The sequence below is a fragment of the Lacerta agilis genome, chromosome 7, assembly GCF_009819535.1.
Source record: "Lacerta agilis isolate rLacAgi1 chromosome 7, rLacAgi1.pri, whole genome shotgun sequence".
Lineage (NCBI taxonomy): Eukaryota > Metazoa > Chordata > Lepidosauria > Squamata > Lacertidae > Lacerta > Lacerta agilis.
Genome location: NC_046318.1, coordinates 22,248,535 through 22,263,562, shown reverse-complemented (window position 1 = coordinate 22,263,562; position 15,028 = coordinate 22,248,535). Strand labels below are relative to the sequence as shown.

The window sequence follows — 15,028 nt, the reverse complement described above, 5'->3', positions numbered from 1 at the left end:
GCTTAGTCATGTTTTCTTAGCTGATTTTCAGGTACAATCAAGCCATTTTTCGGGCCCTCTTCCCAGGGACGGAGCGAGGGTGATCTGGAGGAAGCTGTCGACGCCTGTTCAGTTAATTTAGCTTTGCTTTGTCTAATTACTGGCGGAGCTTAGGGAAAAGGAGCCCGGCTCAGGGCGGTAAACTGACACTTGGGCTCGGTGGGTGGTATAAGCCAGGCAGAGGGTTGATGGAAAAAGCCTGCTTCCACTCAGCTCCAGGTCACTGTCTGAGACCAGCCGCCCCTCCTCTTCCCTCCTCCAACCACCCCCCACCCGCTCCTGCTCGCGCCCGCCTCCACCAAAGGCAGCTCAGCAAAGCGCCACCAACGCTGAGGGCCTCCTTCTCACCAAGGTGGTGGTGGCGGACCTGGGTCTGGGCTGTACCACTTCACTGGGGGTGGGGCAGGATAGTCTCCACGCACCCTCCCAAAGTCCCAAATATCGTCCCCCATGGAAAACTGACATATCAGAAAGCGAGTAAGGCTAAACTAACCGAGGACCAGTTTTTTTAGTTTTGTTTTTTTAGATGTAGGATCTATCTATCTATCATCTATCTATTTAAAGGGTCCTTTTCTTTTTCTGGATGAGTTTTCCGTCATTTGACTCAATTTAACACAAGACAAGAACAAGTTTGCCCCCCCTCGCTAGGACTGAGAGATCCAGTTCTCCAGGCGCAAGGCTTTGGAACAATACTTTCCCATTTCCCCGCTATTATTATTATTATTATTATTATTATTATTATTATTATTTTCCTTTAGAATCAGGACTGAGAAACGGTGTGGGCTTTGAAGCTAGGAAACTGAGTTGGTTTAGTGCACGATTCCATTTCTCGGACCACTGGGCCGGACAGTTGCTGTCAGGACTCAGCGTTCCCAATCTGTAAAATGTGGCTAACAAATGACTATTACGCCATCTAAGTGCGTCGCTCTGAAGACAAGCTGCCTCTTTGCTGGGGTGGGGGTGGGGCGACAAGTGACTATGGAGTTGATAATCTGCAAAGGCTTGAATGCCCCCGTCCCCTGCTTCTCTCATGTGTTCCTACTTGATAGACTTCTATTCCATGAATGAATTCCTTAACCAAACCCCAGCATGAGCAGATCACATGGTTTCTCCCTGGAAATCAGTTTGAGCGGCATCTCTCTCCCCCAGCCCCTCCCACACACACAGATCCCCCCTTCTGTACATTACCAGACTACCAGCAGCGCTGCAATCCCGGCATTCCTATACAAATTTATCAGGAGACTAGAGGAAGGGAGTCACGGGTCACAGGCAGAGATCTGACTGACCTCTTGCGGCACAGGGCCCTCAGTCTCCTGTATGTGAAATGGGACTAGCTGAGTCCGACCTCCCAGGCTTGTTATGAGAAGCAACCAAGGTCGGATTTGCAAAATCAAAAGTGCTTTAAATAAATGATAAGAACGGAAACAAAGCTGGCTTCACTTTTTGATGTTGGAAGGGAAAGTAATGTACGTAGATGTTGCTGCAAAAAGCCCTCTTGGGCTTCTCGAGCATGTCTGACAGTCATTGCAGAGGGTTTTGTTTGTTTGTTTGTTTGTTTCTGTTTTTTTACAGTTAGGACCCGAATGTGCTGCTGCGCACTTTTACTGTATAAAGTACTGACGCCTCCTTTGATGCGGGTGTACATGCGTGTCCAAGTCTGGGGCCACTAGAGCATTGGGAGGACGCGGGAGCGGGCTCCTTGGATGGCGGTGTTTGACCATATCTGTGTATCTTACATCTTAATTCCTGGGTCGAGCTGCGACCTTACAGTCCTGGTGCTTGCTGAAGCCACTGGCAAAAATAAAAATAAAATCTCATTGGCTTTTCAAATGGGCTACGGTTGCACACTTAATTAAATGCAGTAGCCAGAGCAATCAGTAGGATTTCTTTATAAGGATATGTTTTGGGACTAGATCCTATTGATTAATATGGTTTCTACTTTTCCTTAAATGTGCAAGCTAACCTACTGTATAAGCTAACCTACTGGAAAGGCAGGGATATGTGCTTAGCGGTTTCGTCCCAAAGACCTAAATTAGTTGGGTTTAACACACACACGCATATTGTCCTGGAATGACGCACTTTGGCACAATCTGTTACGGAGAACTGAAGACACCTAACTGATGCAATCTAATCGATGCAGTCGATTAGAAGCTACTTGCAAGCATGTTATTTACATGACATATGCAGGGAATGTTTCTGGAGGGTGGGGTATATGGGTATTGTTATATGTGTTTTTCAGAAACTGGAAAAAAGTGAGTTTGGTGTTTTTTGTTTTTTTTAATAGTGAGATTCTTTCTGGTCGCAAAAATCCCCGAGCATTCCTTTGAGCTAGCCGAGATCTCTGGCAGTTGTCCTAGCAGGAGTAGGAAAGGAGCAGAAAAGCCACACCACCCGCGCATTACCTTCGGGGGTCTGGTGCTGAGCGTGCGCTGCGAGGCTTAGCAACTGTCTCAGGGCAAGCGTGATGGATGGTATAATTGCGTGTAGCGAGGATGGCAGCCAGAGAGATCTGGAGCCTCTGTGGGCAGCTCGCAGGACTTGAGCGGGGGGGGGGGGTGGACAGAGGCCAGCTGGAGCGGAGGAGCTGCGCCCTTTCGGGGGCCCCTCCCCATCGCTCCTCTCTTCCCCCAGGCTGATTTTTTGGATAGACTCAATGGGAAAGGAGATTTCGGGGAAGAGGGAGGGGGGGAGTTCCTCCAGCAGGCGACAGATTTAAAGTCCCGATAGGCGTCCGCGGATTCTGTTTGGCTGCGCTGCCTTTACGCAAAAGCGGCGAGGGGTTTCGCTGGATTTCCTCTTCTTTAAAGGCTTCAGGATGGCCACCAGGTGGGGGGCAGAGAGCCGAGCCGGAGAGCTGGAGAGAACTGTAGGCTCCTGAGTCGGGGGAGCGGGGGAGGAGAAGGAGGAGGGGGGGGTCAGAGAGGGGAAAGAGGGAGGGAGGGAGCGCTGGGCTTGTGTGAAACAGAAGAGAGGCAGACAGACGGAGAAAGAGAGAAAGGGAGGCTTGCGCAGGGAGGGAGGGATGCTCAGGGATCGCTTCCAGATCGCCGAGGAGGTGGCCCAGGAGGAGCAGCTTCCATGAGCTCCGAGATCGGGGCCCCGGTGCCTCGCAGCCCGGCCTTGATGAGCCAGCAGCCGCCTCCGCCGCCCTCCGCGCTGGAGTCGTCCAGCAACGGCAGCAGCAGCAACAGCAGCGCTTCAGCGTCCGCGCCGTCGAAAGCCAAGAAAGCCAGCTCGGGGCTGAGGCGCCCGGAGAAGCCTCCTTATTCCTATATCGCGCTTATCGTCATGGCTATCCAGAGCTCGCCGTCGAAGCGGCTGACGCTGAGCGAGATCTACCAGTTCCTGCAGGCGCGCTTCCCGTTCTTCCGCGGCGCGTACCAGGGCTGGAAGAATTCGGTGCGCCACAACCTGTCGCTCAACGAGTGCTTCATCAAGCTGCCCAAAGGGCTGGGCCGGCCCGGGAAGGGCCACTACTGGACCATCGACCCGGCCAGCGAGTTCATGTTCGAGGAAGGCTCCTTCCGACGGCGCCCCAGGGGCTTCCGAAGGAAATGCCAGGCGCTCAAGCCTACCATGTACCACCGCATGGTGAACGGCCTGGGCTTCCTCCCGCAGGGCTTCGACTTCCAAGCGCCCCCCGCCGCCCCGTTGGGCTGCCACCCCAACGGCTACAACCCCCTGGACGTGATGCAGGCCGGCGCCTACGAGGCGCACCACGTCCCACACATGTCTCCCAACCCGGGCTCCACTTACATGGCCAGCTGCCCGGTGCCTTCCAACGGCGGCGCCGACTACGGCCCCGACAGCAGCAGCAGCCCCGTGCCCTCATCACCCGCCATGGCCAGCGCCATCGAGTGCCACTCGCCCTACGGCAGCCCCGCGGGACACTGGACCTCCTCGGCTGCCTCGCCCTATCTCAAGCAGCAGGCCCTGCCGCCGCCCACCGCCGCCGCCCCCACGGGGATCCACTCCGGAGTGGCCTCCTACTCGCTGGAGCAGAGCTACTTGCACCAAAACGGCAGGGAAGACCTCTCAGGTACCAAAGGCGACCCGCCCCCACCTCCACCTCCCCAAACACACCTTTGCCCACCTCACGAGAAAGCCTAATGGGGTCCTCCAGCTTCTTTTGAAATAGGAAATCAGCCTGTTGACATTAGATGGATGGATGACATTAGATAGATAGATAGATAGATAGATAGATAGATAGATAGATAGATAGATAGATAGATAGATAGATAGACACTCCGCAGATTCCCATAACTTGTTCAAAGGAAGCTTTGGGCTCAGTTCTTAAGCATGTTCCAGCAGAAGTAATAATATTTTATTGTAAACAGGCAGATCTCGTTCTGGTCATTTCTATTTACAATTTAATACATTTAAGACCCGATTGATCTTAATCGCCCACAGCTCCAGCCTCGCTCCCACTGAAGGATTTCACTGCTACTAACTTGACTGGTTTGAGATCCTACAGGCGTGATGCTAAGAGCACAATCTCGTGGGAGTAAATGGCATGCAAATAACATTTTTATATATAAAAAAAAAAACATTCAGTTGCAAATGGCTCTGTCTGCCGGGCACGGAATGCTGAACAGTCCTGAACGCGCACTGACACCATCCAGCAACTGGTGCGAATGTGATCCCCACACACCATAGGATGGGTCGCATCCCGTGGGGGTTGCAACTGGTTACAATAAAGCTAGACTAGAGCTTGATCGGGGCCATTCTCTTGAAAGTGCATTATTTGGGATTCTAAACCTGGGAGGCAAGGGCGAGGAACGCAGGTTAGGGATCCAGGCGACGGTTGACAATAAGCAAACAAGCTGGTTTGAAAATAATATATTCGGATGAAATCAAGGAGAACATAGAAGTAAGGCTCTTTAAACCAGCTTTTTTGGGCTTGCAGACAGGTCAGGAATGGTAAGACGCTGCCCACGCTTCCCAAATACATATGCTCCCTTCCAGGGTAAGCGTGGTGCCCATCTCCTTTAGAAACTGTGGGCTTAGAATCAGGAGGTGGCAATTGTTTCTGTGAATTTATCTTGAGCATTGAGATGTGATCCCACACTTACTTGGAAATAAGGGCCACTGGAACCAATGGGTTTTATTCCAAGTGGAAGTTGTTTAGATAGGACGGCTTGTTAATGCCTCAGTTCATTACGGCAGTGAAAGCTTCGTAAACAGTAAATACTTTTTTTTTTTTTAATATGCCAAAGATGTTGGAGAGGAAGGTGCGGAAGGCGCTGGTTCGGTTTCTGAAAGCGAAACCCTGAACAGGAAAGTGACTAGATATTTCAGGAATACCGAGTGGCTGCGATCTTGAGCGCACCTACTTAGAATTAAGTGCCAAATACGGTTTTGGATCGGGATATTAGAGGGCGCTCATCGTCGTGGTGTCTGGGCGCATCATGCTCACTTAGGTGACCAGCCATTTCATTTCTGAGAACGACCCTCTTCATGTGCAGTGTGTGTATTATATATGTATATATCTCGATGGATGTAGATTATTAGAATGTGGGGGGTTTCCGAGAGGAATGACCTGCGGCGACCTCCAAAACCTTAGGTAGGGTGTTGTTGTTTTTTAATTAAAAAAAAGAACACCTCTTCGCAGGGAAGGCGGGCGATTGCGAAGAGACTGCAAATAAATCCCTTCGCTCGCTCAGGTTAAAGTTGTAGCTGTCAGATAACGCTGCCTCAATAACAAGCTCCGGTGCTGAGTCTCCTCGGTGTTTTCTCTGAAAACACCAGCTTTGACGTGAGAAAACAAAAGCTGCTTCCAGGGGGGAAAATAGACCTATTGTTCTGAGAGAAGTAGAGCAGCAATTCGGGAGGGCTGGGATTGGGGGGGGGGGACTTGTAGGAGAGAGATATATGACTTTTTATCCCACCCCACCCCCCCCACTCGTTCACCAGAAGAATATAGCCTCAGGACATCTTCCTGACTGTGTCTTAGTAAAGCCAGGCTCAATTTGTTAAGCAGAATGCCAGAGATCAATGTAAACTACAGATAGATTATTTTTTTTACTTCGCTGCATTATTGATCATCATCTTATTTAAATTCGAATCTCGGTCATAGCGCCCAGTCGCTGGCTCCGCCCTGCAACTGAGTCACGATTAGGATTATTAGATCGAGATTAACAATTTAGCCAAACAACTCCCCCACCCCACCCCTCTAAAATACCGGCTGCTGCAATTCGAAGTCCATGTGTAGCCCACGTTTAGGCATGTTTACTCAGCAGTAAGTCCCCACCGTGTTCAATGGAGCTTACTCTCTGTGTAGGACTGCAGCTTTCAGTTTGGAATTCGCTTCACTGAACGCAGTGGGCCTTACTCCCGAGGAAGCATGCCTAAGATAGCCTTTTTAAAGAATATGGCTGCAACCCCAAATACTAAATATACTCTTCGTATGGAAGCATTCAACTTAATAGGACTTACTTGCGAGTAAGTATGATTAGGATCGCGCTCGCAGAGCACATCCTAGTGTTATCTTTCTTTCTTTCTTTCTTTCTTTCTTTCTTTCTTTCTTTCTTTCTTTCTTTCTTTCTTTCTTTCTCTCTCTCTCTCTCTCTCTCTCTCTCTCTCTCTCTCTCTCCCTCCGGTGTGGAATGGTAGGTAGGTAGGTAGGTAGATGATAGATAGATAGATCCAGCCACAGTTACGCACTTTTATGCCCCATTGACTTCAACCGGGATGTTAGACACGTGCTTTTAAATCTCTCCCGGCGAAATCCGCGGGGAAAGGGCTTTTACTTTGGCTGGATCGTGTCCGTTTTGAATAAAGTGAAGCGCTTGCCGAGCATGACATACCACAGCTTCTTTCCTGCAAATTTCTATAAAAAAAATAAAAACCTTTTCTCAGCCCTGGTGATAGCGAAGAAAACATAACAAATCTCAAAAAAGGGTCTCATTACCACAGCAGGAGCAAAAGAAAAAGAAAAAATACCCTGGAGGTTTATAGCCATCTAATTGAAAAAGAGGGAGAAATATTATCTGCATACAGCCTGAGGGATGAGGCTGGGGGGCTGTAAATCTATTCGGATTTTCTTTCAAACCGCAAAAAAGGTGCTAGCGTGAGACTCAGACCCATTTCTATAACTGGAAGGAACTGGCCTGCTCTGTTGTTTTTCTCTCTTCGTAGTACGTTGCTTTTTATAGGAGAAAAAAATCTTTCTTAAAAAATAATAATAATAAGACACTTTAGGAAATCTGGGTGGAAGAGAGCGAGAGAGCTGCGAGTGTAAGGCATCGAAATGGGTAAAAGATGTTGGGCTCTTACGGAGGAAATTTTCCAAATAGCCCTTTTAAACGTGGGTCTCGGAGGTTAACTAAACAAAGACAGTCTGGGCTGGACCACACCGAAGGGGATTGGAGCTTGACTTAACCCAGATGAGAGCGAGGTCTTGTTCAATTTTATGGGAATTTCAACAAGTAACAAATACAGACGACCTTGTCCATTGCTTCGCTTTGCTTGTCGGCGACCTGCTGTCAATCATCTGCTGAGCCCAACTCTCCATCTCTCTCTTCTCCCCCCACCCCACCACACCACTAGCGCCCCCCCTCTCCAAATCACCTTCCTTTTTAGCTTGGGATTTGGGGAAAGAAAGAAAAAACCAGAGCCCTTCCCTAGTGGAAATGATTCCAGAAGGATCTCTGGAAGTTTTGTTTTGTTTTTTTAAATGAGAAAAAGGATGGCGAGGGTAGCATGAAACCGACATCCTAATCTCCCGAGGTAACGATAGGAAGGAAATTTAGATACAGAATATGGTTTTACGGAATGGCTTCTAATTTTAATTTTACACCTTGATTCTGACTCTAAACACAGTCCCGCCATTGGCTTTAATGGGCTTGAGGCTGGGCGTAGGAGAAGTTCCACTGAGTGTAAATGGGACGTAACTGGTCAGTAATGGATTGGGGCATGACTGTCAACTTTCCCTTTTTCTTGCGAGGAATCCTATTCGGCATAAGGGAATTTCCCTTAAAAAGGGGGGGGGGGTTGACAGCTATGCATTGGGGTGAAGGAAGACAGTAATTTAAAAGCACATCGTCTCCCTCCTTAGCCTCCTGCAGTTTCCGCCTCTAAATCCACCCTTCTTTAAAATGCCCATTTCCTGGATTTTTAAGGGACTGCATTCTTTCTCAGAATTATTCAACTGCTTTCTGGACCCAACACGCTGGATCAGAAGAAATCCTTTTGTTTCTGCGTCAGGACTATTTCCCCCTAAACATTTGGCAGTTTTGACAAACGCTATTCCCTTTGCCTGGGGAGCATAGGTCGAGGCAGCCAGATCCACACAGCCCAGTTGCAACCCAGAGAGGCGGGCACCACGTCTCAAACCACATTTACAGTGATAATCCTATGCATGTATGCGCATCTACCTCGAAGTAGGTCTCAGGAAAAGCATGCCCCAGCCGAAACTGTCAGCTTCCAGTAGCGCTCAGGTGTTTCAAAGACTCAATAACTGGTTAGGCAGGGATTTCTGCTATTGCTTTGGGCTTCTTGGATCCCGCTGAGGAGGGAGGGATCGAAGCACCTTAAAGATGTGCAGGATAGCAGGCCTAAGGAAGCTTGGTTGATGCTTCTCAATCAGCCAAGCCAGCTATACCGATGTAGGCTCTTCAGAGTCAATGGGACTGCTCTAAAATAAGAGGGTTGCCAATGGGAAACAGGAGAGTTTCTTAAATCTCATCCGGATTTAAAAAAGAAAGAAAGAAGGTTTAATCTTAAGGAAGTGGCGAAGGAAACCCAAAAATATTTTTGAAGTATTTTTTAAAGCATTTTTAATTGGGGAACAATATGCTATATAAATTCAGCTCCATTAAAAAAAAAAAACCTGCTATGAAACATAATCAGGAAAAGAGAAAGAAAGAAGGCTGCAAGCGCATTTCCTGGAAAGTAGACAAATCCTAGACATATTTTCTGGGAGGGATTTTTTTCCCCAGTTCAAGGAGACACTACAGCAGGGATTGGGGAAGCGGAGCGGCCTTTCAAGTGGGGTAGGACTCCAAGTCCCATCAGCCCCAGCGGGAATGCTGAATGGTCGGATGAGCTGGGGAGTTGGGGTCCAGCAGCAGCTCCCTCACCCCAACATCTCCTCTCCAAGCGAGCCTTGGACTCTAGCATTGCAAACGATGCAATTGGGGAGTTCCGTGAAAGAGTGCATGGCAGGGGTATATGAGACTGGAGGAGGACACAAGATCAGGCCAGGTCATCTCAGCTCCCCGAAGACCTCGACCCGGTCCTCGCCTGCTAGAAGTAACCTTCATTGATTTGCAATGAAAGTCCTTCGAATAACTGCTGCCGGGATCTGCTGTCAGCCCAGTGGCGTTTAGCAACCGAGAAAATGGGTTTAGGATCACGATCTTAAACGAACCCGCTGCTTTGAAATCCTGGCAGGCAAAGCAATCGAGGACCTAAGGTCTCTGCCCCGCCCGGAATACCAGGCTCTGCGGAGCCGCTCGTTTATGAGCTGACAGCGCTGTAATGTCGGTCCACAATTGATTTTTATCGGTCAATAAAGCCCCATCAAATCATGCACGGTTTAGTGCCGAGGAGATGCTAAATCCCGGCCTCTCCTGAGCCTCCCTCCCGCCCTCCCCTTAGAAAGGGCCGAGCAAGATTGGAAACAGAAGTCGCTTCTTTCGGAGGCTTAGAGGCGAACGGAGCAGAGGGAGGAGGAGGAGGAGGGAGGCGGACATTTTTCGCACACTGTTAAACCAAAGCGAACTGATTGAATCAGAGCTGCAATAAAGCGCGCCGGTTTCATTAGGAGCATACCAGGCAGGTTATTAGAAAGACGGAGGAAATCCAGTGAAATAATCGTTTTTACCAAAGGGACCGCTCCGGGGTGAGCAAAGGGGCAGACGAGAGAGAGAGAGAGAGAGAGAGAGAGAGAGAGAGAGAGAGAGAGAGAGAGAGAGAGAGAGAGAGAGAGAGACCCTCTAACTATTACTCCGCACAGTCCTCTGGGTCAAAAGTGAAGTAGGCGTTCAGCGGAGACTGAGAAAATACAGCAACGGGCTTCTCCACTTTCCTTCTCGATGGGACTCCTTTTTCCAACTGCTCAGCTAAAACTCTGGCAAAAGAAGAGTTATGGGGAGGGGTATCGATCCGAAGCCCTTCTTTCCAGACCTCTGCAGTCTTTTGCATCAGCTGGGGACGATCAACAAGTCTACCTCTCTGCTGCCCTAGAAACTAGAGCCCCGACTGGCAGACAGAGCTATCCAGGACTGTTCCTGGACAGGAAGGGAGGGAGGAAGAAAAAGAAACTTATTTGTTTATTGTGTTTATACCGCATCTTTTTTCTCCACGGAGCTCCAGGGGGCGTCCGTGGTCCTCCTCCTGCTCATTTCACCCCACAAACCAATCCTGTGAGGTAGGTTAGGCTGGGAGGCGGTGTCGTGAGTGGCCCCGGGTCACCCAGTGAGCTTCCTGGCCAAGTGAGGATTTGCACCCTGGTCTCTCCCACGCCCTAGTCCAGCATCCTAACCGCTAGACCATACTGCTTTTCTGAAGATGCCCCGGGGGCTGCTCTTGATTTCCGGGGCACACGGGCAGATTGCCGTATTGAGCCCACTTGTTGCAGGGGGGAAGTTCCTGCAGCTAGCTAGGAAATAGGAAATAATGGAGAGCGGCTCTGGTATTTCCTAAAACACTTCGTGCCCAACAGCACTCCTGGGTGGAAGGGAAGACTCCTCGGGTCTGGCCACCTCAACCTGACCACTGCGGCCGGATCCACCTTGTGGCTGTAACCGCTCCATGTAAACTAACCCAGATCTTACAGCCCAGGCGTCACACTCTGCGCCAGCGCGGTTTCCAAGCCGCTTTGGTCAAGAGTCGCCCTGTCGGTTCCTTGAAGGGGCTTATTCAAAAGATTTCAGAAATAAAATAAGCAGGTTGTAAACTGAAGGGGATATGGGGCATCTCACTGGGTCTTCCACGGGAAATGCTCAAGATCCGGATTGCATCCAGTCAGCTAAACAAGAGCACTTCGGTGGAACTAGGATGTGGGCTTGCGCCTCTGTTGCTGCGCGGAGCCCGAGACAGGTATGGAGGATGCGCAACTACATCCACGCGCATCAAATTGCGTACATCAAGCCGGTGCAAAGCAGATCCGTCGCTGCAAAAGTTTTGGGCCAAAAATCATGGCAGGGATTTTGCTGCCTTTTAGTTGACCGAGATTCGGGAGATTTCCTTGAGATAAATGGCTCAGATGCTTAACAGGATTTCGCGCAGCGGCCTCTGTGGAGTCGGTGATCTCAGGCTCCCCGGTCATTGCTTTGCTGTCAATAGGGCTCCTTTAGAAGCATCAGGCTATTAAATTCTGCTGAGATCTAACCATCTCAACATAGATTACAATCCGAGATTAGCCTTAATAATGGAAACACAACAACTCATTCCATTTATCATGGGGTTGGGGTAGAGCTAAGTCAGAATCACAAGAGGTCCACCGAGGGAGCGGGGCCCCTTTCCACAAAACTCTCTCCGAATCCCGCATTTTGATTCGCAATTGCGAATAATAGCAGGAGCTGGAAGCTTTCAACTGTAGCTTTTACTGAGGACTGTAACATGTAATGCTTCACTGTAATGCTAAATGGTTCAGAGGCTTTCTGTGTTGTGGACCGCCTGTGCGAACGTTAGTTGAAAGGCGGTCGATGGGTCCCGCAAACAAGTTCATCTGGGTAGATTCTGCTCTGCCCCTAATTTCTGGGTATTTCTCCCCTGAAAAGGGGGAGCGAGAAGGGAGCACCGCTGGGTCTGAACGCTATGGAAAAGGAAGTTCAATTGAAAATCGAAGTGCTTGAATTTAAAGTCTATTGTGTCGTTAGGATCGGGATCTTAATTCATTCGGAGTTCCACATTCCCCTTTCACTGAACTGTGCGCGGATCCTACAGGCCCAAGAATAATACCTAGGTGTGGAAAAATCGAGGTAAACGGGACAGTGATCCACTTATTGGAGACTGCAGTCCCAGTCCCATTTACCAGGCAGTAAGTCTTCTCAAAAATAGTTGGGACTTACTTCGGACTAAACGCCCGTAGGATTGCACTGTGAGAAGCCCTGGAGGCAGTTTGGCTTTCAGAACGCTTGTGGGCTGATCCGAAGCCAAAGTCAGGAGAGACACATCTAGGCCCCAAACCTTTGGCTTAAAGTGAGATGCGTTGTGGATAGGCATAGTTTGGGCAGCGACAGCCCCAAATGGGTCTGTAGGTCCCCCGCACAGCAAAAGGAGAGTAACAAACAAACAAATAAGGCTTAGATTGCCTCTATGAGGAAAACCAGCTATGCGGCTTCCTCTCCCTTGCAGACTTGCCTTCTTCTGGTTATCAATATAGTTACTATTGCGGTCCGCTTTCTTTCCAAGGCGCTCAAGGCGGCTTACACTCCTGTTATCCACGCAATAATCCTGCGGAGATCATGGGAGTTGTAGGCTGAGTTATATATGGAGGGCCGAGTTTGAGGGAGCCTGACCTAGGCAGTGGGGATTTTGAAGTCACACCCTTTAACCGTTTGACCACCCCACCCACCCACCCACTCACGCCCGCCCGCCCCTCAGCTACCCACCCTGTCTTCTCCAGGGGAACCGTTTGAGCTGTTCTGTGGACTCGCTCGCTCTTTCTCGCTTCCTCCGCAGTGGGGCTGCCTCGCTACCAGCATCACCCGTCTCCGGTGTGCGACAGGAAGGATTTCGTCCTCAACTTCAACGGCATCTCTTCCTTCCACCCGTCGGCCAGCGGCTCCTATTACCACCATCACCACCACCATCAAAGCGTCTGCCAAGACATCAAGCCCTGTGTGATGTGAACATTGACCTTGGGAGCTGGATTGAAAGGAGAAGATTGGGGAGGGTGGGGTGGGAGCGAGAGAGAGAGAGGTCCAAAGACTTCGCCCAAAAGATCACACGCAACGGGAGGACTCGCGCGGATCGAGCCCAGAGGTACACGCCGAGCTCCGCGAGCCTCCCTTTGTAAGTACAGTGCGCCAGTCACTTAAGGAAAGCCGCGCAAGGGCTGGACGCCCCGTTGCATACGCGCGCTCCTTTTCCGCGGGATCCTAAGCCTCTCCCACTGAGTTCACTGCAGGCCTGCACGTGTTCCCTCCGAAGTAAGCCCGACTGCGTTCAGTGGGGCTTCCCACGCGTGCAGGATCAGCAGCTCTAGCCCCACAGACATGTGCGCAATGTTGCAGCTCCATCCTAGAGCGCGAGAATATGAAAATAAATCCCACCGACTTCAGCTAGGAAAGGGGACAGGTATGTGTGGGGAGGGGGCGATTCCAGGCATAGTTCCTTAGAATTAAATCCGATAGTGTCCAATGGTTCAAAGCGTATAGGATGGCAGTCTTAGCCTTGAATAGATCCGCAAGAGGGATAGGACTGCGATCCTAGACATACACCTGCATCTAGGATGGAAAGGTGGGCTGTAGCGCCACGTGTACGTTATGTACAGGACACAGCCTTAAGCCTCAGTGAACCCAAAGAGACTTTCCTCTGAAGAAAGCATACTTAGGATCGCGCTGCGCACAACTCAAGCTATAGGGAATGGGCTCCTGTTTGCTTTGTGTGTTTGGATGAAAGGGCAGAAGGTGGTTGCTGCAGCGCCAGGCAGGTTCACAATCAATCGGACACATTCCTTTGATAGCCAGTATTTTAAAGAAGTGAAGCAGAAGGCTAATTCATATATTGTTACATTTTTTAAAAACAAAAATAATCAAAGGCCTACTCCATCATCCGAATAAAGCACTTTCCTTTTGAGTCCTGCTTCGTTTCAGCTGGAGAGATCTAAGCATGTCCGGGCATTTGCAGCACAAGGTAGGCTTCGATTCTGCACGTGTTTACCTGGGAGTACATGCCATTGGACTCCACGGGGCTTACTCCCGAGTAGAAATATATGGGATTGCACCGTGAAATCTTTGCGCCGCTGAATTTACCTTCCGAGTAAGCTACGTAGGTTCACGATCACACTCTCCTATTGAAATCAGCGATGTCTGTCACAGAATCGTACCTCTAGCTTTTGAAAATGCAGACTTGTTATTCTCTTGTGTCAGCAGAGCCATTGTTTTATGGGATGCTGTTTCAGCAGCACCAGCCAGTATTAACAAACCTTGTTTTAAATTTTAGAGAGGGTGTGTGCTTGTGCGTGGTTGTGTCGCTCCCAAGTAAGTCCCCAGATTCTGTTTGTTTGTGTTTTGTTTTCTAATATTGCAACAATACCACGTTTGGGGTTTAGTTTATTTCCTTTCTTGCTTTCTCCTCCCCCCCCCCCTTTTTAAAAAGTGTTTATATCACAGTCTTTAAAAATAATTATTTGGAATAAATCTCGTGTATACTCACACACTATCGCTTTTAAACCGGAGAGTATAATTTGCACTTATGTATAACGTTTGTCAAAATATTGTGATGTACAAACTTGTTGGGGTGGGTTTCTTGTTGATGTGTGTGGTGTGTTTCCCCCCAATAAAATATATATGGCCAGCGCGCATTTTCCTTTTCCTCGGCATGCTGAACTCCTCCTCGGTTCTTATACCGAATTGTAACAGGAAAAGGAGCGTGCATCTCGCTCCTTAAAGGAAAGGTGGGAATCCGGAGGCGGATCCAGGAGGCGCTGTGACTTCGAGGTGTGTTTTTGTTTTCCGTGGAACGGGACCAGAATTACTTCGCTTGCTGGATGCAGCGTTGAACAAACGAAACACCCCATCTAGACCCAACGCTTGGTATAGTTTGTCTATTTTTGACATTTTTTTCCGCTTTAGAAGAGAAACGTATTGGGGGAAACACAGTGGAAGACAAAACTATTAAAAATCTCAGATTTAATAAAATTCAAACGAAGTATCCTTTCCTTTCAGGACTTTGATTTTTTCCCTCCCACTCCACCTTCAGCAAGTGTTTACACACAGAGAGAATCCATAAACAATCCAGCAGACTCCCCTTTGCATTCATTAGACGAAGAATTGAAGCGAGTTATTTCCTCCCCTTTTAAAGGAAGGCAAATTTG

General features: G+C 49.2%; 1 protein-coding gene across 1 annotated transcript; it reads left to right on the top strand.

The window, feature by feature from the left end:
* The first annotated feature begins 3,022 nt into the window (after window positions 1–3,022).
* On the top strand, window positions 3,023–13,221 carry FOXF2 (forkhead box F2). Its single transcript, XM_033154467.1, has 2 exons — window positions 3,023–4,078; window positions 12,670–13,221. The coding sequence occupies exons 1-2, from the start codon at window positions 3,118–3,120 to the stop codon at window positions 12,837–12,839; spliced, it is 1,131 nt and encodes a 376-aa protein (XP_033010358.1). The 5' UTR covers window positions 3,023–3,117; the 3' UTR covers window positions 12,840–13,221.
* Window positions 13,222–15,028: the final 1,807 nt, after the last annotated feature.

Bases quoted from the DNA above. Each gene is read 5' to 3' on its own strand.
- FOXF2 (XM_033154467.1), top strand. From the start codon at position 3,118: ATGAGCTCCGAGATCGGGGCCCCGGTGCCTCGCAGCCCGGCCTTGATG. The intron at 4,079-12,669 runs GTACCAAAGGCG...CTTCCTCCGCAG, and splicing joins CGGCAGGGAAGACCTCTCAG to TGGGGCTGCCTCGCTACCAG.